This window comes from Pelodiscus sinensis, chromosome 2, assembly GCF_052426305.1.
Source record: "Pelodiscus sinensis isolate ZL-2025 chromosome 2, ASM5242630v1, whole genome shotgun sequence".
Lineage (NCBI taxonomy): Eukaryota > Metazoa > Chordata > Testudines > Trionychidae > Pelodiscus > Pelodiscus sinensis.
Window position 1 is genome coordinate 160,343,428 of NC_143053.1, and position 24,200 is coordinate 160,367,627.

Consider the following 24,200-nt stretch of genomic DNA (forward strand, 5'->3'; position numbering starts at 1 on the left):
CTTACCTTAGTCAGAGGCTTAGAGTATGTTTTATTCAGTTTTAAGTCTTGAATTTCAGGGGATGTCTTCACTCCAAAAGACCAGCCTCCATATCTAGCAATAAAAAACAAAATGATAGGGAGTGGTCAGTAGCTTTCCTCTCTTAGCACTGGGAGAAACATTTTCTTGCAACATAGAATTCACAAATATGTTTACTATTATGTTTTACATTTTGAGTTAGAAGTACAACTTAGCCTCATATATTCACCACATTTTTATTTGAAAAAGAAGTCTATCCACTATTGAATTCTCTGAGTGCCTGGAAGTTAAGTCACTGACAGTGTGGCATCATGGAAGATGCACCAGTTCCAAAGTCAATTACCTCTGCACAGAGGAAGGGCAATCTAACTCCCTTTTGCCAATTTATGCAGTACATAAATGTAATGTTGTCTGCAAGGACTCTCAAGCATAATCCCTTGATCAGGAGGAGGAAATGGGTGCAGGCATTCCTGACTACCCTGAGTTTGAAAAGATTGATGTGAGGGACCTCTATATGGACAAGCCACCTGTCTTGAGTCATGAGGACATTTAGAAGAATGTTCCCTCCAATAAGGGCTCTGAGGAGCAATGACTGGGAGGCTTTTGAAACAAGGGTCCCTTTGCAAATATTTGCTAGGTCTTGCTGCCAGTCTAGGAACTTTTTGATCCTAGGGGGTTATTGCAGATATTTGTCTAGTCTGTCTCTCATCTGTAAATGGAACTGATCCACATCTTGAGACATCGCATGTGAAGCCTGGAATGTGGTATTACTCCTGTGGTTGCTGTCATATGCTTCAGTGTAGGCAGTGTTGGGGCATTGGCAGCAGTATCTGCCTGATATTTGTGGGCTGCTTTAAAGGGCCACTATGAATTTGGCCAAGAAAAAGGGAATCTGTATTGTGTTAGGAGAGCTCTGACCATCATGAATTTTTGAGCTTTCACAAACCTGTTGACTGGTCAGAGGTCTAGTATGCGTCTCCCACCTTGCTTTCTCTGGAGTATTAGGAAACAGCAAAGGTAAAAACCTGAGGTAGTGGATCTGTCTCTCATGCTAAGTATGAACAATCTCCAAGACCTATCTGTCTGATGTTATACATTCCCAGTACTGCAGAATGTTGCCAGATGGTAGGCAAATGAGTGGGAAGTGATGGTCAGTTGTAGCTCTTGGGCAGACTGGTCTATCATGCCCTGACCAACACATCAAAATTGGTGTTTGGAAGAGGATGGATGGGATGCAGAACATTAGATGGATGGTATGCAGAAGATGGGATGCAGAAGATGGGCCAGATAGTTTAGGTCCAGTATCACTGAGTCAGGTATTGAGAGGTGCATGATTTGGTGCTGGGACTGTGGGCTATCTTTCCTTTTTTGTCCTGCTGTACAGGTGCCCAGCAAGCAGACAGTGGCCCTAGAATCTTTTAGAGAATGAAGAGAGGAATCAGTCTTCTTTATGAAGAGCCTGGAGGCTTCAAAGGGAAGATCTTCAAGGGTCAACTGCATGTCTTTAGGGAAATCCAGTTGGGGTAGCCATGACATATCAATCACTGTTGGGAAATGGATTGGGCTTCTGTATAAGATACATTCAGAGCATATTGTAGCATAATCTTGGCCACTAGCTGTTCATCCTGGATGACTGCTTTGAACTGGTCACAGTATGACTCAGATAGCTGATCAATAAAGTTGCTCATTTTCAAACAGTTGACATCATAGTTCACCATTGGGGCTTGGTAACAGGCAATTGGAAATTGCAGAATGTCAGAGGAATAACTTTCCTCCCAAAGAGGTCAGACACTTCCAATCTCTTTCATAAGGAGTGGACCGCATACATTTATAACATCTACCAAGATGAAGTTGGATGGAATGTAGAAGAGGATAAATTCCCTCATCCTAACTGTGACCTAATATTTTTATTGGCTTACTTGCACATAAGGCACCACTGATGCTAGGGTATGCTGTACAGTTTGTGGGGTCAAAGATAGCATCATTAATATTTGAGAAGGCTGTTTTAGAGAACAAGGAAGAGCACAGCATGTTAAGGAGCTTGTGATACGTGCGATCATCTTGGTGCCCATAGTACTGAGGATACTGAGCATGTTGGAAATAGTTTACGGTTTGCTCAAGGTTTACTTTGGGGACTCACTACTATTTTTATTGATGACTTGTGGAGGGGTCAGTGGCTCATTTCTTTAATCCATGTTGTTGGGGGCTGAAAGGGAAGACTCATTCATGTCTACTAACTGACTCTCACTGTGAGTCCAGGGAGGTTGGAGGGCCTCCTCCATGATGACGATCTTCCACCTCAACTCCCTGTCCTTGAGAGGCCTGGATCTGAGCTGCTAGCAAAATACCACTCTTCTGTGCACAAGGACCGACCCTGAGAAATCATATGCACCAGCCTTGCTTATCTGCTACATAGCTTGCCTCTTTGCAGGAGAGACATTTCATGAAGCCCAGTGAACTGCGCATATTCTGCGTGTGGGGAAGGGTTCCTGATGAAAAAGTGTGTGCGGAGAGGAGCAGGGGGGTGAATAAAATCTTTTGGGGAAAAAAGTACTAAAAGAAGAAACTTCAAATAGGACTGGGGAGATTAACCATAGAAATGTAAAGGAAGATAATGGTCACAAACATGCTGCTAATAGCTCCATCTCTAGCCCAGGAAGTTGAAAAGGAACTGGGGCGGTTAGTCTGTATGCAGTGGCTACCTTTGTGGCAGGGCACAAGGAGAGAAAGTACATGTGTGGGCCGAATGGACATTGATATTGACGTTCTCTGATCAGCAGTGCAGGGACACAGGGCACCTACAGCAGAAGATCCACATGGATACTACTGGAAGAACAATGTTAAAGCTACCTTTCTTTGTCTGTAGGCATGATTAAGTATTCCTCCACATTGAAACCGGAGAGGTTGTAAAGGATGTGCCCTTCTTGGTTCTTCACATACACAACAGACACATTGAAGCTTGGGCACTTCTGGAAAACAATATACATGAATCAGCAAAGTTATTTTAAAAACCTTAGACACTGTTTAGCCATGATTCTAAATTTACACTCAAACTTTACTGCCTTGTTTTTCAGCGGGATTAGCTTTTATAACTTTTCAGCAAATTAGATATGGTTTATATGTGCCCAGGACATCTGAAATCATGGTAGCTGTCATCAAACCACCTTCTATTTCTGCTGTAACCTTATCAGTCAACTTTGTTTTGAAAGCATCATTTTTATGCGTGCAATTTTAGTAAGGTTTACAGCAGTGAAAAGCCAATAAGACTTTTACAGTCACTATCATTCATCTGCTGAAGCTGAAAACCCACAAAAAATACATTGATCAGATTATGAGGGGTACTGGGATTCAAATTCACATGATATATTCGATAGGAAATACTGTACATAAAGATGTTTTTTAATGATTTATTAGAATTCTCTCCTTGAGTTAGAAAGTGGGAAGAAGATACAACGATGTGGTGTCCAATATGGCATCCTGTAAGCTCATAAACCACTATCAATACCAAGATCTCTTCCTGAGAGGCTGACTTCATTTTCAAATGTGAGGAAATGAACTAAAAAATACTGTTCTAACCATTTGCAGATTTCTAGCTTCCCTCACGTGGGAGTGAAGAAACTTCAGTCTTCCCACTCTAAAAGCAGGCCAAGTTTCAGTTATACATTGTTTTATATTTTAACACTAAATTTTATACATTGAGGTTTGAGTCCCATATTGTCTTTAAGGCAAAGTTTCACATGCTGATGTAAGTTCAACTCCTCTGACTTGCGTTACCTCAACTGGAAGTGCATGAGAATGTAGGAAGGCAAAATTTGGTCCTTAATATTGCTTGTACTGTTTGTAAGGTACATTGTACGCAGAGAACAGATCATTTCCATACAGACAGATTCTCCCCCACCCCAAAGCTTGAGTCCTATTATCTCCAGAACAAATAAGAATAAACTACAGTAATAGAGGGTGAAAATGGGACTGAGATCTGTTAATTCTCATTACAATTATAAGAGTATTGTTGGATCCAAATAAGGGCTTGGAAATAGATGAGGAGAAATGTGCCCACAAATCCCCAGAGTGTTGATGTTCACAAGTGCTTACGTTGAAAAAAAAAATGTTCCCATGTGCAGGTGCCAGCCACCTTTTGCATCCTTTGTGCTACCTTGCATAAAAGGACTGTCTCCTTCTAGTGTTTCACAGGGTTCCCCCTTTTAACCCTAAAAGGAGACCAAGAGCAGTCCCTAGCCTTCTCTGCACTGGCAAGTTGAGTTTGATAGCCATGGATCAAGTACTGCTAAGACAGGTTTGACACCCAAATCTTGGTTTTGTTGCACTTCTCACATTCAGATTTATAGAAAGTTATATCTGAAATGTCTGACAGCCATCTTTGGGAAAATGCATTTTAAAATAAGAGATTTGTTTCCTAGACAATACCTTCACAATGATACATTTTTGGAAGGTACGATAGTTTCACAAGGTTGACATCATGACTACAAGTGTTCTGTTCACCTGCAGACTAATATTACTTTATACATCATTTCCCTGAAAACTTTAGAAAGATGAAGTCAAAGCAATAATGGAGAGAGAATGAACTCTCCAGTCATAATGAGGCCAATCTATTAGTTTCATTTTGTTAAGGAATGGGATAAAATATACCTGATGTTCTGTCATACACCTGCATGCATCCAAGAATTTCTGTAGTGAACTATGCTCGGTCTGCCAACATGAACTGTGGTTTCTACCAGAGCAGAAATAACAATAGGAACAATCATTAAAAGATATTTTTTTTATCTTTATATAATATTATTTATATAATATTTTATCTAAGAGTAGACGTCAAAATAATGACCAACATTTGCTGCATCTTGACCACTTCCACAATATTGGTTCCAAAACAATGGTTTATTATTGTTCTATTAAAATGTGTTAATTTCATTCATCATGGATCGGTGTCATAACATCTGACACTTCCAACTTAGTGGTTTCTAACTTATTGCTTCAAACTTCTGACAGGTATGCAAATCAGGTACTTGCCTGAGCAAACAGCCAATTAGCTGTATACCAGGTTTTGGTATGAACAACATAGATGCAAGTAAATGTACTTCCTCGACCAGGCATGTCAAACTTGGAAAACCTGACCTTCTATTTAATGAACATTGATTCAGCCTAATGACACTTGCAGTTACTGACTGTGTCACCAGCCTTCCTTCTTACTGACTTTGGACCTGATCCAAAGCCTGCTGAAATTAATTAAAAAGATTCCCACAGACTTCAATGGGACTTAGAAGCCTATTATGCATTTCAGTTAGAAGGCAGCTCATTTATCAATGCAATGCATGAAATGCAAGGATGTACTACATGAAACAGGACATTGAAAATTTAATCACAGAATTCTACACTATCCATTCTTTTACTTTTGGAGGCACATATATTTTATTAAACTTATATTTCATAAGCAGGGCTCGACAAATAATACAATCTACTCGCCCGTGGCGAGTAGATTGTAACCCGGAAGAGCCGGGTTCGGGCGAACTGCGCATGAGCAGAATGATCTGCGCAGCTCACCAGACAGCGCAGCTGGCAAGCGGGGCTCGCCACGGTTCAGCGAGCCCTGTTCATAAGGAACGATTAAATCCAGCACTTGACATCTAGTAAAGATTATTGGAATTCGAACCGCTATGCCATCAAGTGCCAGTGATGCCCCTCTGCCATGTATATTGGCCAAACTGGACAGGCTCTACAAGAAATGATTAATAGACAAATCAGATAGTCAAAAAGGTAACACGCAGAAACCTGTTGGGCAACATTTTAACTTGCTAAGACACTCATTAATGGATCTCAAAGTTACTGTATTATTGCAAGCCACTTTCAAAAACCAGCTTGAAAGGGAAGCTGCAGAACTTACATTTCATTTATAAGTTTGATACTTGCAACAGAGGTCTAAACAAAGACCTTGTGTGGATGGCCCACTATATTCCACATCCTAATGACATAAAAAAAACCAAGCACGGGGTACTGAAAAGCACTTAGTACCCACTCTATCAGCTTCATTTAGCAAGGACACTACTTTTTTCCTTTTCTCTCTCCTCCCTTCCCCAACCCTTCTCTTTTTCTGCTATTTATTTGGGAACAGGACCCCTTAACTCCATTGATCTGAAGAAGTGGGTTGTGCCCATGAAAGGTCATGACATGATCTACATTTTTGTTGGTCTCTAAGGTGCTGCAAGACTATTTGTTATTTAAGTGTTTTCACCTAATAGGTAATACCCATTTAGTGAATAAATATTACATTAATATAAAATCTTACAAACCCAAAATGTATGTATCAACTATTGATTCCCTCCCCTGTGCAGGAATCTCTGTATTAATGATTGTAATGATTAATGTAGCCACTTAGTGTGCTAAAAAAAAGTTGCATTGTTTGCACTTACACATCTTGTGTTGAATAGGTGCATGGATGATCCTGGTCTGCAAAATCTCTCAGCAGCACATAAGAAAGGTTTCCTAAATCATCACTTTCAGTGCTGCTCAGTGGAGAGAAGGAATAAATAACAAAGTAATTAGAACTAAGGAAACACACATTCCTGCTCATGAGGTAGAAATTGAGAAATAAATCTGTTCAAAACATCTGCCCTAGCTCAACATTCACAATCTTTGAGACATAAAATCACAGTTGATTAAATCATTGATTAAAAACTAAACATTAAGTGTGAAGGAATTAAAAGTAAAGTTTACTGCATGGACCTTAACTCTGCCTATGCTACAGTTACAGGCATAACTCTCCACCAGTTGCCATAAAAAAGAAATGCAAGACTTTCACATGTTATGAGTTCAATAGTATAGACTTATGCTTCATGATAGAACCTGCATTTGCAGACCAAAGAAACTTTGTACACAATGCTTACAGACCTAGTACACTACGCAGAAATAAGCTAAAACAGCTATACACACATGTATGATTGTATGCACATGCCTACATTATATAATCGCATTTTATGACCAAGCTTGAAATAGATTCAGTAGACCCAATCCAGCCTGATCCAAAGCCCCTACTCTTTCACTACCATTTACTTTGTGTCTTAAAACATAATAAGATGCATTTCTGTTACTCAAATGTGCACAATTTACCTCTCATAATTATCTACAAAATTCAAATAAGTGACTAACATACATTTTTGATGGGATAAGCAACTCTCAAGACTTTTTTTTTTAAACAGCCACTATAAAATGTGAATTTGACTACTCTGCTTGGAGGAAAAAAATCATATATAATCAAAAACAATGACCCTACTTCAAAGTTGTTAATGATGATGAATGGGGTTTTTACCTAAAGAAGGATTCTGCATTGTCATAAAGGCTTGGCATCAACTTCAGTGAAGGATAATCAATAGCTAATGGCTTCACAGTAAACAAGGCCATTGCCATGGCAACAAAGAGGACAGGCAGCAGAACATTTGACAGAGTTCCTCTCCAGTCTCGCCTGGTGTGGTGAAACCGCTTCATTAAAAGGGCAGCAATCTGTGTGAGAACAAGCCTTGTTCCACGTACGCTCTGGGCATCCATGAGTGCGTTACCTGCCAGGAGACAAACAAACTTCTTCACAAACATGAACTGTCTTTCCTCTTAAGTCACAATTCCCATCTGATGCTAGGTGCTCAAAGAACAAGGGTATCCTTTAAAAAATGTGTGCGTGTTTCTGTTTCTATCTCTATTTACCTTGCTTGTGAAATATTTAGCCCCTATCAAGGATAAAAATAAAACAGCCATAACAACAAATGACGATAAAGCAATATTACAGGCCAAATCTTGCACTCATGACTCAGGCAAAAATAACTACTGTACTTAACTCCAGGGTTGAAGTCAATGAGAGTTTTGATTGAGTATGGACCATGGGGCAGATGGAAGGAACTGGAACAGTAAAACCACAAACAATCCTGCTGATTATTTTCACTATAAAGTATTTTGTGCTTTCAAAGTGCTAAACAAATATTCTCTCTCAAATATCAATAGTTACCTACTAGTCTCTGGAGAAGGCAGCATAGGGATGTATTGCTCCACAGGGAGTAGAAAAGGCCTCAGGAATGCACAAACCTGGCCACCGCAACTCATAAAAGATTGTGGAGCCTGCAGTAGTCTTTGGGATGGTGCAGCTTGCTCCCATGAGGATTCCTAGGGAGACCAGCAGCTGTTGGGTATTTCTCTATTACCTGCCCTTACCATGAGGGAATCATGTCTGTGCTGACTCCCTGAATCTATCAGCCTCTGGAAACACAAGCAGAACATTTCAGGCCTCTGCAAGTCTCATTCTCCCTCTACAGAAACAAGAAATTGTACTCTGGCACCTTAGAGACTAACCCAAATATATAGAATCACGAGCTTTCATGGGCAAAATCCACTTCATCAGATGAATTGGAGAGAAAATAAAATAAACCAAGAGACATATTTAACAGCAGCAGAAGTACCTGTCAGTTGCAGGGCCTATGATACTGAGGCTATTTAAGTGGACTGCATGTGTCCCATACATTGCTTTTGATGCAGGAATGCAGATATGCAGATGTTAATGGCAGGAGAAACTGGCTTTGTAATTCCCCAACCAATTAAAATCTTGTACTCTACCATTTCCACTCCAATTCATCTGATGGGTTTTGCCCATGAAAGCTTATGATTCTAAAAATGTTGGTTAGCCTCTAAGGTACCACAGGACCACTCATTTTTCAAGTTACAGAATAACATGGCTACCCCTCTAAGATTTTTCCTCTACAGGTTTGGGATAGCCACATACCAGCCCCTGAATCCTCCAGGGGTCTTTCTGGAATGCTCAGTTCCTGCTCCACTGCATGCACACACACAATTGTTTGATTCACTATTCCCAAAGGAACTGTATACATCAGCTTCCATGATTTAACTCGGAATCCTCACTCTCTCTAATTAACTCATAGCATTTAATTTACATGCCTGTACGCAGGAATTTCTATGAGAAGTGAGAGCCTTAGGGGTAGTGCATGCCATGGGAGGGGATGGTGGCTGCCCCAGCCTCACCATGGTAGCCCAGCCCCATCCCTGGCCTCACTCCTGGGGGAGTGGGGATATCAGCCCCAGCTTTCCCTCGGCCGGCCGGGGCACTGGGGAGGGAGGTTAGGGCAATTTGCTGATCCTGCCTTCTTCCACCAAGCCCAAGCATGGGGGAGAGAGGCTGGTTTAATACACTGCCCCAGCCTCATGTTTACTTAGGAGATCTTGGGGGGTGCCTTCGCACACTTTGCACCTCACACCCTACGTAAGGCCTGATTTATACACATACACAAATCTGTTTATCATCAAGGAACAGAGATTCAAGTGACAGAATGTAAGACTATTGGAAACAAAGCAAAATCATAACATGCTTTCTCTTACAAGACAGCTTATCCCACATCCTTCTCTCAGCAGGCTGGCTGAACTCCTCCCTTTTCTTTCATAAGATCAAGCTAACTGACAGCTTGTCTTCATAGATGAAATGATAACCAAGGGATCATCCATTGCACACCACATATAGTTTGCAAAGTTCACTCTCACTCCTAAGCGGGATGACTTCTTCTGTTTTTGTTCTTTCCCCACGCCTGCACATCTTGTGGATTGACATCTTGTTCCAACTGTAAATGGATGCCCACGGCAAAACAACTTATACTTAATTTGCACATAACCAGCCATGTGTGTTCCTTCTTCCTTGCCTGCACTAAGAATGTGCATGAGTAGTCGATCAGTCAATTAACTAATAATCTTAGGCTTATCAATGAATCTAGGCAACTACTATCATTCCCACCCTCCTTGCTGCCTCTGTATCAGAGGCAGCAAAGGGCAGGTAGGGGGACAGAGGAGGTTGTTGCGAAGCAGTCTCCACCCGCTACAAGTCCAGGCCCACTGTGGGCAGGGGCTGCTGCCAGGAAGCAGCCTCTGTCTGAGGCAGTGCTGGTGCTGGCCATGGTCAGAGACTGTTTCAGGGCAGCCTTCTCCGCCCCCTTACAACCTGCCCCCAACAGCCTCTGTCCACAGGTAGCTCGGACCCCCCCATGAACAGGGACTGCTGCCCCCAGTGCTGCTGCCTCTGTATTAGAGGCAGCAGCAGGCAGCCTTTCCACAAGGGGAGCTGGTTTTGAAACTGGCTCCCCGCACAGACCGGCTCCCACCTGGCACCCCATGCTGATGCCTCAGAGAGAAGCAGCAGCGTGGAATACCAGGGGGTTCCCCAGGAGTGGGGCCAGATTGCACTGGCTGCTGGCCTTGCTCTCAGAGACTATCAAATAGTCAACTAACTGCTAAGAATTCATCTGGTTAGTCACCTATTCACTGAACTGATAGCTAACATTCCTAGCCTCCACAGATATGAGAGAGAGAGCTGGGACCAACATCACATCCCATCTCATCTTTGCTGCCTTTGGGGCTCTGTGCATAGCTTGGAGAACGTGGAGTATACATTGTTGTCAGGTCTTTGCACAAGCCATGAAAAGATGTCATGTTCCCTTGGTTCCCTCTGTGCCTGTTATGATAGTCTTGACCTATGTGGACATCAAGCAACTGATTTAACTTCCGCTGAAATCAATGAAACTTTTTCAATTGGCTTTAATAGGAGCTGGACCACCTACCAAGAGAAAATATAACATCACAGGAATTAAACATAGAAAAGTCCTATTAATGCATTCAGTTAATTTCCTTGCCAGTATAGGAATCTCCTGTATAATACATTTTCTAATGTTTTATCCAACCAAACTGATAGATCCAAATCCCATCTGTTGGATCTTCTACCTCTACCCTGGAGGAAAGTATTTCATATTCTATTAGAGCTCACTTATCATGATTTTTCATGATGATCCCTTTTTTGGTTTCATCTCATTCAAAATTAAACACCGGTGATTTTTATTGATTACTTTCTCTTCATTCTTCAAATTAATATCCTCCAAATACATGTAACACTATTAATATATCTCGTATCCTGATTAAGCTGTAAGTTAGCCAGACTCTCTGTACGTGTGTGCACGCATGCATGTTTTCAACTTTCTCTTTTGGTTAAAAGACATTGATCTCTGGGGTTGCTTTTCAATAGCAGGTATTTGTAATGTAGTAAAACTGAAAGACTTGTTTGCACTAGGGCTCAATAAGATCTAGGAAGAACAGTCATACCTAGTTAGACTTGTCCCTTTCATCTTGCATTCTGTATACTGAACTTTTCACAGATGTTATTTCTGCACTAGATTTTATCAGTTGATTGTACGAGTGCTTTCAATTAGCCTCAAGGTCAACTGTCTCTTCCCTTTCATAGTTTCTTCTGATGTATTCTAATTTTCTTCTTTAATTTTGATAGGTGACTACTCATACAGACATGGGGCATTGTTTTATTTAAAGAAACATAAAATCATGGCAGTTGTAGAGGAAGAAGAAAAGCTTAGTGAATTAGCCTTGATACAGATAAGAGGAGAGAATTGAACAGATGAAGATAAAGGCAAAATTAAAAAGCTAAATTTACTTTAAACCTTAGAATTGTGAAGAACATGAACAAAATTTACTTCATATTCCCATACTACGTATCCTCAATGGAAGTCCATTAATCTGCATGGGACATTGCACAGAACTCAGCCAACAGGTTTCTTGTTACATTCAAAATTCTATACATTTTGTCATAAGAAACTGCAGCATTATAACCAAACTTATTCCTCGGTGCGGAGAGGCGCGGCGTCAGCGCGGCCCTTCCCGAGGGCCACGCAGGGTCCTCTGCCCTCCCCTCTGATTTCCCTCACCCAAGGTCTCGTCCTCTCCGTGCTCCCCGATCACCCAAGAGCCCTGTCCCGAGTCTGACAGGGTCTGTCCACGCTCGGTCTACTGCGAGTGGCTTCCGCGTTGGCGCGACAGGGGGTAGGGGGGCTCGGGCCCAGCCTCACTCTGAGCCCAGACCCAGGGCCCTAAGGTCTGGGGGGATACGCCAATCCCCTCAGTCCTGATTGGTGGGGGACGGAACCCCCTAAACACACCAACCCCCCAGGTTCCAGCACCCTGCCCTGGGTCGCTTCCTACCTCCCTCGCCGGGCCACCGTGACGACTGGGTCTCAGGGGTCTATGCAGACGGGGTCCGAGGTGCCTCTGTCGGTGCTTCCTCCTCCCAGCTGCGTGTCTGCCTTCCCCCCTTTGTCTCTGGTGGCAGCGCTCCTTTTAAGCATCCCGCCGCAATGACGTCCTCCCTAGTGGGGCCGGCACACCCCCTCCGCAGGGGCGGCTGGCCTGCCAGGGCACTGGCGCGGGTCGACGCCATGGGCAGTGTCAGCGCCCGGCGCTCTGGCACAGCTGGGGAAGCGGCGGTGGAGTCGGGCGCAACTGATCGGGGCTGCCGCTCGGCCCCACCCGCGACAGAACAAGCCGTGCAGGGCAGGAACCAGCGCAGGGCCTCCGCTTCTCCCCAGCAAGCCGGGGACAGCGCCCGGTGTGTGGGGCGCGGGGGCTGCCCCGTCACACTCAGGAAAAAGGGAAGAAAAACATAGTAGCAAATTAAGTCAGGGATTTCAACAGAGAAAACAAAGGAATTGCAAAGACTGGATCAGAAGGTCCATATAGTACAGCATCCTGGCCAATAGTGACCAGCACCAGATGCTTCATGGGAAGGTACAAGGAGCCCCCCTTATGGCAATATGGGATAATTGACCACAAAGAAAAGACTCTTCATGATCCAAAACACTGAGATTGATTTAACCCTAACACATTGTAGCACCTTTTCTATCAACAATCCAAAATTTTCCAATCTATCACCATGTAATCATTTTTCCACATTCCCTAACCATTCTTACTGATATCTCTGAGCCCCCTCTACTTCTGCAATATGAACTTTGAGCTGAGTGACCAGTACTGCGCACACTGTTCCAGATGAGGGCGAATCACTGATTTATACAAATGGCGTTTATCTTCTTTGTATTGTTCTCCATATCATTCTTTATACAATCTACAGTTATAGTTGCTTTTTATTACACCTAATAGGACTCGAGGAATGGGTAAACACAACAAAAGGTCCTTTCTCCCAGGCTGTATATGAAATAAATGTCTATCTTGACCTCCTTTCCACAGTTATGACCAAAGCCTGTTCCTGAATTCCCAAGGTATTAAATCACTTGGAAGATGAATAATTTGAATCTGATTTCTACATATATTTGAAAGTCACCCAGGCATGACCTGTTTTCTTCATTGACAATTTGCTTATACCTGGAATTCAGAGTGTCATTTTTATTTTGAAGTAATTCCCTACATCCCTTTTGTATACATGTCAGGAGGCATAAGTGAAGCACAAGACTTATTCCACAGCTGGTAAAGTAATTCTAAAGGACAGAAAAGGAACAGCCAAGCTCCCAATTATGAATTTAACTTTCATGCTGACAGTGTATAGGAATCTTCACATGAATAATTTAGCTGATAAAATTAAAATCTGACCCAACTGTTAGAAATTGTCTTACATGACTTATGAGTGCAATTATGTGCAAGAAGTACAATTATGTCCACAATTAAATTGTGCTTCCCAATTCACAGAAATTCTCCCTTTGCATTTCAGAGAAGAATACTAGTGAATTTTAATTCAAGAAGCTACAAAAAAAGATACAAAGAAATCAACTTATTTCAATAAGTCCTGTAAGTTTTGGACTCCAGGAACTCAAGTTTATAACTCATTCAAAAGTTTGGATGCTCCAGAGTTCTCAATGGTACCAGAGGTTTTGAAGTTTTCATTTAGGATATAAAATTGTGCTAAAATTAGTTAAAATCAATTTAAATTAATATACATTGTTTTTTCATCACAACAGAAGGAAGGAGGGTATCTAGTGGTTACAGCAGATGACTACAACTCAAAGGTCCTACCATCTGTTTTGAATGAGTAACTTATTCAACAGCAAGGCTAAATGACTTGCCCAAAAACCATCTCTGCATTTGTTTACCCAACTGTAAACCAAAGGTATTTATTTACATCACAAGTGTTGTGAAGATTTTCATAAAGTGTCTTCAGATTTTTGGATGAAAAGTGCTTTAACAAGGAAAGTATGAAATTCTTTCATCCGGCCCTTGTAGCAAGTCCCAGCCTTACCCCCTAATACACTGCCTGGGAGCTGGGGAGGCTCAAGCCCTTTCAACTGTCTCTATTTAAAGGGCTCGTACCTTCCTCACGGCTCCCAGGCAACATGGTAGCAGATGTCCAGCAGGCGCAAGCCCTTTAAATAGAAGCAGTTGAAAGGGCTTGAGTCACCCCATCGGTCAGGGGCGGAATTTCAGATTTTGGTTGGGGGCAGTGAGCTCTTCACTTCATGCCCTGATAGACAGAGGGGGAAGAGAGTGAAAGCGGGGGGGGGGGGGGGGGGAGATGAGGACAGCAGCTTCAGCAGTGTTACTGAGCATGCCCAGTAGCAAATGGGGGGGGGGGGCAGATTCCATCTGCCCTTCCCCCATGCACATATCACCTCTTTCTAGGGTACTAAGGCACTGGAAATTCTAGATTTTTTGGCGGACAACTTAGCAATTTGCTGACCGAAGCCCTGTATCTAATTCCTCTATAAAAGAAAGAAAATTTAAATAAATTAGAGACCCATTGAGCTCTAATATTAACATGTTCTAACATCTTATAGCAAGTCTCTTAAGGGAAACTGGTTAGCCTTAACATTTTAATATACAGTCTTATTTTCTTACTGACTGGAGGGAGGGAGGGAGGAAGGGAGGAAGAGAGAGAGAGAGAGAGAGAGAGAGAGACTGACTCACTCTGTCAGGACTCCTGGGTGCTCTCTCAGCTCTGGGAGTAGTGTGGGGTCTAGTGGGTTACAGCAGGGGGAAAATATATTCACGCTCTATATATGATAAGAATGGCCAGACTGAGTCAAGACCAATGGTCCATCCAGCCCACTACCCTGTTTTCTGATACTGTCCAGTGCCCGGTGTGTCAGAAGGCATGAACAGAACAAGTAATCATCAAATTACCCGCTTCCGGCAAACAGAGGTTAGGGACACCATTCCTGCCCATCCTGGCTAGTAGCCATTGATGCACCTATCCTCCCTAAACTTATTTTGTTCTTATTGGAACTCTGTTACAGTTTGGGTCTTTCCACCATCTCCTGGGAAAGAGATGTGGCCTGTGAAGAAATAATTTGTTTTAAATCTGCAGCCTATAAATTTAATTCAATTCTTGTGTTACAATAGTGAAGGAGAAAATAACATTTTCGTATTCTATTTTTTCACATCATTCATTATTTTCTAGACCCCTAACATTCTCTCATCCTTTAGTCCAGGTCTGGCCAAGAGCCTGTAAGGGAGCCGGCCAAGCTCTTTCATCCAGCCCGCGGTAGCTCCCAGCCCACTAACACGTTGCCTGGAAGCCAGGCAGGAGGAAGCCCTTTCAACTTCTTCTGTTTAATGGGCTCTGCATTCCCTGCGGCTGACAGGTAACATGTTAGCAGCCACAGGGAAGCCACGAGCCCTTTAAAGAGACGCAGTTGAAAGGGCTTGCGCCTCCTCGGTGGGCAGCCTCCTCGGTGGCCAGCTCCCAGGCAATGTGTTAGCAGTGGGGCCAAGAGCTGAGAGTCCTTTCAACTGCTTCTATTTAAAGGGCTTGTTCCTTCCAGTAGGTTGCTAAGGTGTGAGCCTTTTAAAGTGGAAAGAACTCACAGCTCCAGCTGGTCCCCTAATACATTGCTTGGGAATCACAGAGGAGGTATAAGCCCTTTCAACTCCTGCTATTTAAAAGCCCCGCCCTTTCACCTGAGGCCCCACACCTTCTGGGGCAGCCCGTAACCACTTCAAAAATGTTTGAAGTGGCCCTCCTTCAAAAATTATTTCCTACCCCTAATATAGACAATCTCTAGTCTACCTGTTTGTCTAACATCCTCTGAAATATCTCCAATGATAGAGATTCCATAACCTCCCTTGGCAACTTATTCCAGTACTTAACCATCCTAGCAGTTAAGAAGGCTTTCCTAATGTCCAACCTAAAGCTCCCTTGCTGCAATTTAAGCACAATGTTTCTTTTCCTATTCTCAAAAGTTAAGGGGAATTATTCTTCTCTTTATGTCTTATAGCAATCTTCTCTCCATATAAAAACTAGTATGTCCCCTCTCAGTCTTCTTTTCTTCAAACTAAAAATCACCTGTTTTGTCAATCTTTCCTCATAGGTCATGTTTTCTAGACCTTTAAGCATTTTTGTTGCTTTTCTCTGGGCCTTTTCCCATTTGTCCACATCTTTCCTGAAATGTGTCACCCAAAACTGGACACAATACTCCAGTTGAAGCCTAATCAGTATGAAGCAGAGTGGAAGAATTACTTCTCATACCTTGCAACATTCCTGGCTAGTACAACCCAGAATGATTGTTTTGTTTGTTTGTTTTCAACAATATTATACTGTTAACTCATCTTTACCTTGTGGTCCACTATGATCTCCAGATCCCTTTCTACAGTACTTCTTCCTAAGCAGCATTTCCCATTTTGTAGGGGAACTATGTAACTGATTATTCCTTCCTACATGAAGTACATTGCATTCGTCCTCATTGAATTTCATCCTATTTATTTCAGACCATTTCTCAAGCTTGTCTAAAGTATTTTGAATCCTCTTATCTAAAGAACTTGTACTTCTTTCCAATTCAGCATCATTTGCAACTTTACGGCTACGTCTAGACTGGCATGATTTTCCGCAAATGCTTTTAACAGAAAAGTTTTTCCGTTAAAAGCATTTGCGGAAAAGAGCATCTAGATTGGCATGGATGCAGTTTTGTGCAAGAAAGCCCTGATCACCATTTTTGCCATCGGGGCTTTTTTGCACAGAACAGTTTTCAGCTGTCTATACTGGCTGTTTTGCGCAAAAGCATTTCCGGAAAAGGGCTTTTGCCCGAACGGGAGCAGCATAGTATTTGCGGAACTTACGTTAGATCGTCAGTGTTCTTGAGCAAATTCAAGCGGCCAGTGTAGACAGCTGGCAAGTTTTCCCGCAAAAGCTACTGCTTTTGCGAAAAAACTTGCTAGTCTAGATGCAGCCTACATGGGTATTCTCTATGCTATTATCTAAATCACTGATAAAAATATTGAACAGAGTCAAACCCAGAACTGATTCCTGCAGGACCCCTTACAATTTGCCCTTCTAGCTTGACTATAAACTATTGGTAACTACTGCCTGGGAACTGTTAGCCAACCAGGTATGCATCCACTTTATAATAAAATAGGTCACATTTCCCTAGTTTGCTCATGAGAAGCTCATCTGAGACAGTATCAAAAGCCAAAGTCAATATACACAATACCAACTACTTCCCTCCCCACATACCCTTCCATTCACCAGGCTTGTTACCCTCTCAAAGAAAGCTGTTAGGTTGGCTTGACATTATTTGCTCTAGACAATAATGTAATAAGTAAGTCAGCATGGATTTATCTTCTAGGTGTTTCCATCATTATTTGCTCTATTATCTTTACAGGTACTGAAGTTAAACTGACTGATCTGTAATTCCCCAGGTTGTCCTTATTTTATAGATAGGTGCAATATTTGCCCTTTTCCAGTCATCTAGAATCTCTCCTGTCTTCCACAACTTTGCAAAGAAAATAGCGCTGATATCGCTTCAGTCTGTTCCTTGAATGTTTTTTGATTTATTCCATCAGGTCCTGGGGACTTGAAGACATCTAACTTTTGTCTAAGTAATTGTAAGTAGTTATTTCTCTATTTAGCCTCTGATCCTCTCTCTTTTTTCACTGGCATTCCTTGTGTTAGACATCCAAGCACTACTAATCTTTTTGGTGAGAGCTGAAACAAAAAAGGTCATTTAGCACTTCTGTCATTTTCACATTTTCTATTATTGTCACCCCCAATGCTTGAGTAGTTCTATGCATAGAAACTCTACCATGGAAGGCATAAACTACAAGCTAAAACTTGAATTTATTTGAATTTGCAGGAAATAGAAACTGACTAAAACTTACAACTGTTATACGAGAAAATATTTTCAAAATGAAACATTTTGTTGCATTTCATTTGAAATATTTCAGACTCACAGAGTCACTGAATTTCAAGTCAGAAGAAACCACCAACTTGTCTGATCTTTAGTATATCACAAGACACTAGCACCATCCAGCGCACACCAATGCTAAATCCAGCAAGCAAAAGTAGCCCAAAATATTACAGCCCACAAGTGATTATATTTTTATGTACCAGATTAAAGAATCTGAAACAATTTTATTTGAGAAGTTTATTCAAAACAATTCATTTTTGTTTTAGGATGTGTCCTCCAGAAAATATTGATTTCTATGAAACCTATTTTTCAATGGGAAAATTTTCCAGATGAAAAATTTCAGCCAGCTGTGGAACTGAGCTATATATTTATGTCCCTCTGCAAACAAGCTTTCTATGGAGCTTAAGATTCATGCACAGAAGAAGAGAAGCAGCTTGGCAGAAGGAGGAGTGACCAGAGCTTGTGAATTACAGTAGTTGAACCTGGATAGCAGGCACAGAGTAATTCAGTGCAACTCCAGGACCTGGTGGAAGGGAATTTTCCTACTTCAACCAACCTCAGACTGACTTAGCCCATTGTTTCAGGCATTAGACAGAGGATTTCCTTTATGTATGTAAGGCATTCAAATAGCTTAAGATATCATATATTAGGTATTTTATCACAAACCATAAGAACTGAGTCTGGGACACCACGAGGAGTCCTGTGGCACCTTATAGACTAACTGAAGTGTAGGAGCATAAGCTTTCGTGGGCAAAGACCCACTTCGTCAGATGTGGGTCTTTGCCCACGAAAGCTTATGCTCCTACACTTCAGTTAGTCTATAAGGTGCCATAGGACTCCTCGTCGCTTTTGCAGATTCAGACTAACACGGCTACCCCTCTGATACTGGGACACCACGGTTATCGCCATCATCATCTGATAAACAAGTGGCTGAGAAGCAGTATAGCGTGCACCAAAACACACACAAAAAGATGGGCTTCGTTAGCGAAATCTTTCTGGCAATTTTTTTGGACATTTCTAGGTATCCAGTTGCAGCAATTCTCAAAGTTCTGCGGAGAGAGGAAATCTCTTCATTTATATGCCACAGACCCTTCACTGCTTTTGGAGGAACAGGTTTGACTCAGCCCATCACTTACTATTCATAAGGAGGAATTTATTGTTAGGCTTTTGTTACCCTCAAATTTACTCATATGGGGCTAACTTTACACAGCCTACCTCAGTAGTTACAAACAGATCAGGGTTTCTCTTAACTGAGGCTGCTAGATCTCACAAGACCTTCCCTGTCAAAAAAAAATCCACCAACATTGAAGCCACCCTAGGCATTGATGCCACATCACACTCCCATTCCAGCAATATTTACAAAAAAGTATAGCAGGAGTTGCATTTAGTTCTATGCTACAGTGTTTGGGCTGACAGAGCTTAGGATGATAGTAGCAATACACCTAGCCAATGTGTGAATGGGAGCAAGCACCTCATGGCTCTCTCAAAGGTGTATCAATGGCTTGTGGGAGAATCAGGGATTGGTCCTGTTTTGGGTAGGGGGCTGGACTTGATGACCTCCTGAGCTCTCTTCCAACTCTGTGATTCTATGATCCTTACCCATAGGCAAAATACATAATTGTGTAGGGCACCTGAATATCTGGGGCACCACTGGGTCTGAATGTCCATCCATCTACCTCTTCCTATCCCTGTTCGGTGGCTCTGCTTCCTCCAGGGAGATCTAATTAATTTACAAGTGAAAAAGCCTGCCAGAAGCAGAATACTGAACCTGAGAGTCATCCAAGTGATAATGAAGCCATTTAACAGGTGTTAGCCAACCCTAGGTATGTAATGTCCATTTCTGAATTTACTATGTTAGTTCACAGGACCATAGTTTAAAATCTGCTTTAAAAATATTTCATTCACGTGTTAATGAAGATTATGAAAGCACAGCTCTAAAAAAATCTTCATCCTCCCTTGGCTGACATTGAGTATTTGGGCACCAATTTAATAGTACTGTGTAGAGCCTCATAAATCCTAAAGATGTCCCTGGAGAGAACAGGCATCTGACTGTTATCAGCTGCAGGGAAGGATAAGGTTGAGCCTTCAGGGTGGTAAGAAAAGTAAAATGAGGATGGGTGTACAGACAGCCACACCTGTTCACTTCCCACCTCCAACAAGAAGTGTATTTTAAATGTTTCTTTCTGGGATTTTTCTACACTAATGACAGACATGTATCTCAACTACAATCCCAAACTAAATCCAGACTCTGTGTTTGGGATTAATGTTTAGGTTTGTCTCCGAAGGTAAACATATTGTAAAGTTCCATACAAAATAGATATTGAATGCTGATTTTAAAATTCTGCTAATACATTCTAAAGTCAAAAAAAAAAGCCACAAGAATCACAGCCTGTCCCCTATTGTGGCTTTTATTTCAATTCCATATACCACACCATGTAACACTCTGAGAAATGCATAGAACACAACTCAGGATCAATCTGTCAATGTGTGATCAAATAAATGAGGCACACATTCTTTGTTCTGCTTGCTGGAAAAAAAAGCAGGTAAGTAAGCAATTTTCCAGTTGTCATGCATCTGTGATTCAAATGACATGCGGTTGTTACAAACATTTCACCACTGATTCAAAAACGCACTACTACTCACACACACACAGCAATGACAATGGCCACAATGTTAACAGCATCAGCTTCTCCTGCCTAATGGGAGATTATTTTGGGAGAGATAACTAACAAATGGATAATCCATTGTACCTTGCATTGTATCTTGAGTACTGTTGGCTAAACAATATTTGGAGTCTCAGCTGCACCTGGATCAGGGAGTTGGCTGCATAACCACTGCTGACACACATTAAGCTCTGTGTTATTGATGGACATGTGAGATCACAACTTCAAAGTGAGTGGAAGATGCACACACATTTTCATAAGCAGTATGAATAATATCAAAAGAAGAAAAAATACGCTCTAGCAATCCTTCAGTATAGGCTACTGAAGCACCATTAACATTGCCAACCTCTGTCTGACTTTCTGTGAAAGTGTTAAATCAGACAAAGGAAGTCTCAACAGGCAAGCTGCTTTCCAGATGGTCACCCATGGATGTACCAAGTGAATCCTCAATCTTCTTAATTGGAAAACTAACATAACTAAGCATATCAGGAATATGCAATCAAATGAAATGTGCATGCCTCTCAATTAATTCATTTCAGGATACTTTTTAGACATCACCACCACAAGAGTATGTTATACAATTTAGCTTTGAAATTTTATAAAGAGCTGTGCTAATGAAAAGTTAAAGCAGGAATTTATTCGAACACACACTCTTCTGAAAATGTTATTGGACAAAATTCCTTTCCCTCATTCATTCTGATAACTCACTAGGCTGGATTAATCCAATAGCTGCAAATAGAAACAAAGATTTTACTTAACTGAACCTACAGTTTTATTATCTCATAAGGTTCTCTCTGATGTGTGTGGTACATCTAAGTAGGTCAGATAAACAGAGAAAATGATGTGTAGTCAGAGACAGAACTGTGCTCATCATGCATAAAATCTCACTTATGCAGAGATCCCAGATAAGATTTCTGCACTATACAAGTGCAACTTAATCCCTATTTGGAAGATCAAACATGTGTGGCACAGCTCATGATCACAATCAGTGAAACACAAGATCATTCTATGAACAGTTAGGAACAGAACCCAGGACTCTAACGTGGTAGACCTAAATCCCGTCTGCTGGACTGGACTCTCTGCCTTTCAATATTTATTCTCCCTCCTCCCACTAAACCAGATTCTTTTCCCAGAGCCTGGGATATCAAGCTGACTTTATGTTCTGCATTAGGAAACAGTTGTGCAACCCCCTTGAAAAGTGTGGCTCAAGTTCTCCGCTAGTGCATGAACTAAGTAATGGCTAGCAACTACTACTGTAGTTCAAACAGTGGCGATCCAACCTTCTCCAGGGTGGGGTCGGAGGTGTGTGTGAAATCTGTTAGGTAGGCCAGGTCTACACGACCAGTGCTGCTGCAATTGATGCAACGCTTCAGTATCAATATCGTGGGTCTGGTGAAGACTTGCTAAGTAAATGGCAGAGTGCTCTCCTGTCCGTTCCGGTACTCCAGCTCTTTGAGAAGAGTAAGAGAACTCAGTGGGAAAGCATCTCCCATTGACAAAAGGTTTTTTTCATGCTTCCACTTCATCTGGTTAAAAAACAAAACAAACCACATTCTCATATACCAAAAATTACTCCCCAAAACAATAGGAGTAAGCAATGCTTACTGGAAAAAAATTCAAGTTTCAGGGTGGGCATGAGTTATTTTAGCTGAAGTTTTGTTTTATTATTTTCTTTTGAGAAATCTGTAATCAAATGGAATTGCACTTTTTGATGGAGGTACCATCAACACTAGACACAGTCTTGTTAGCACAACTCTACAACATAATTAGTTGTATTTTATGTATGGTAGTTAATCATTAGATAGTTATGCATTAGATGAGACAAAACATCAATGACTCACCATCACAGCTCTTTCATTAGCCATTGTATAAACTATTTCAGAAATAAAAATTCTTTTAATTAGAACTCTGTATTCTTAGCAGTATTTTTCCTACTGTACAAGAAAACATGACAGTACTTCAGCTTCAGATACACCTGATTAATTGAATGCGTCTGAATTTCTTGTCAAGTACCTACTTAAAGTTTTAATATGCGTGTATGTATGCACACACACAAATATATGTAAAAATGTTAATTGATCTTAAATTTCATGGGTTTTTCAGTTATGTTCAATGCTGTAGTATTCAAAATGTCCCACTAATATTCATTATTATTTTTAGTTCTTGAATTAAAGTGGTAGAAATGATCTTCAGAACAACCATCTGAGGTAGGATGGTTTTATCTCAATTTTATATGGGGAACTGAGGCAGAGTGTTAAATTATATCTCAATTGAAAACTTCTTCCAAAAACTAATTTTTTTTCCTTATCTGAGTTTACAAAGACCATACATACACTGTAAAGTACTATGTCTTTTAGGGTTGCTATTTCTTTCAATAATACATATGTAATGTTTACAAAATCTATTTTTTATGTTTATAACAATTACAAATAAACTGTTTAGTCTGAGTAGCTGCAACCTGGAAATATCACATGTATATGTCCCTTTTATTATGGTATATTCAAATTTAGTATATAAATTGTAATTTACATGAAGACTAAACACAGAGCCTTTGATGTTGATGTTTTATAATGTTCACGTAAAACACTGTAAATTGTTTACCAAAGACCGCCTTGGTTTCCAAACATCATTCTATCTCACAGTACATTAGGTTTTATTACACCTTTTCCCCCCTCCACCATATTTTAGTTTTCTTCAATAACGTAAACTAAATTTAGAATATGGAACAATCATTTATTTCTCTAAACTGATGGATATCTCTCATAAAGATTTTGACTAGCCATGTCAATCTCTGTGTCACATACAGCTGAATTGCATATTTTTCATCATTATGCAAGGGCAAACAGGGAAGTTTTAACTGAAGTAACCCAAGAAAAAAGAGAGAGACCAGAGATTGTCAGCAAAAACGAAAGCAAAATGAAATTGATTGGGAATGGGGGAAGAGCATACTAAAAACTCTGGTTTTGGTTGTTGAGAATAAATACTCACTAAAACAGGGATGGGCAACCATGAATGGTGGGTGGGCCACATGAGTGTCCCTCCTTTAACTTGGTGGGCTGCAGCAGCCCACCATCTACTGGGGTTCCACCTGCAGCCCCCCAGTACCAGTCGATTCATGGCAGTTCAGCTCTGGGAGGAAGTGGAAGGAGCGGGAACCAGGCAATTCATAGCTTCCCCAAAAGTGATTGATAGTATTACCCGAGGTTCTTCCAACCCAAACCTCTCAGTAACTTTTACTCTCTGCGAGGTGGTGTCAGGAAATAATTCAGGGGAGACATGTTCATCCAACTGATAGATGGATGGTACAAACAGGACAACACAAGAGTGCTTTCACTTAAAGCTAAACTTTACTTAGTCTCAAGCACTTACACACGTCTGCAACAGGTTAGTAAAACACCCAACCTAGATAATTACTGAAGTTGAGTGTGGCTCTCAAGTGACACCGAGCAGGCTTCCGATGGCCAGTCTTCTGTCTGCCGGTGGGGGCGAAGATGCGTCCAGAAGTGAAGAATCCTCAAGGAGTCCTCAAGGCGTCTCTCCAAGTGTTCCCAAAATTGTCCCCCCT

The 24,200-nt window shown here is 41.4% G+C and overlaps 1 protein-coding gene across 1 annotated transcript in view; it reads right to left on the bottom strand.

The window, feature by feature from the left end:
* The window catches only part of ABCA13 (ATP binding cassette subfamily A member 13), a 267,673-nt gene that overhangs the window by 97,389 nt on the left and 146,084 nt on the right, over window positions 1-24,200 (bottom strand). The window contains exons 42-46 of the mRNA XM_006136374.5: window positions 7,337-7,583; window positions 6,441-6,533; window positions 4,666-4,747; window positions 2,869-2,987; window positions 6-93 (exon numbers count right to left, since the gene is read on the bottom strand). Coding sequence (XP_006136436.4) covers window positions 6-93; window positions 2,869-2,987; window positions 4,666-4,747; window positions 6,441-6,533; window positions 7,337-7,583 — 629 coding nt within the window. The remainder of the gene's footprint in view (window positions 1-5; window positions 94-2,868; window positions 2,988-4,665; window positions 4,748-6,440; window positions 6,534-7,336; window positions 7,584-24,200) is intronic.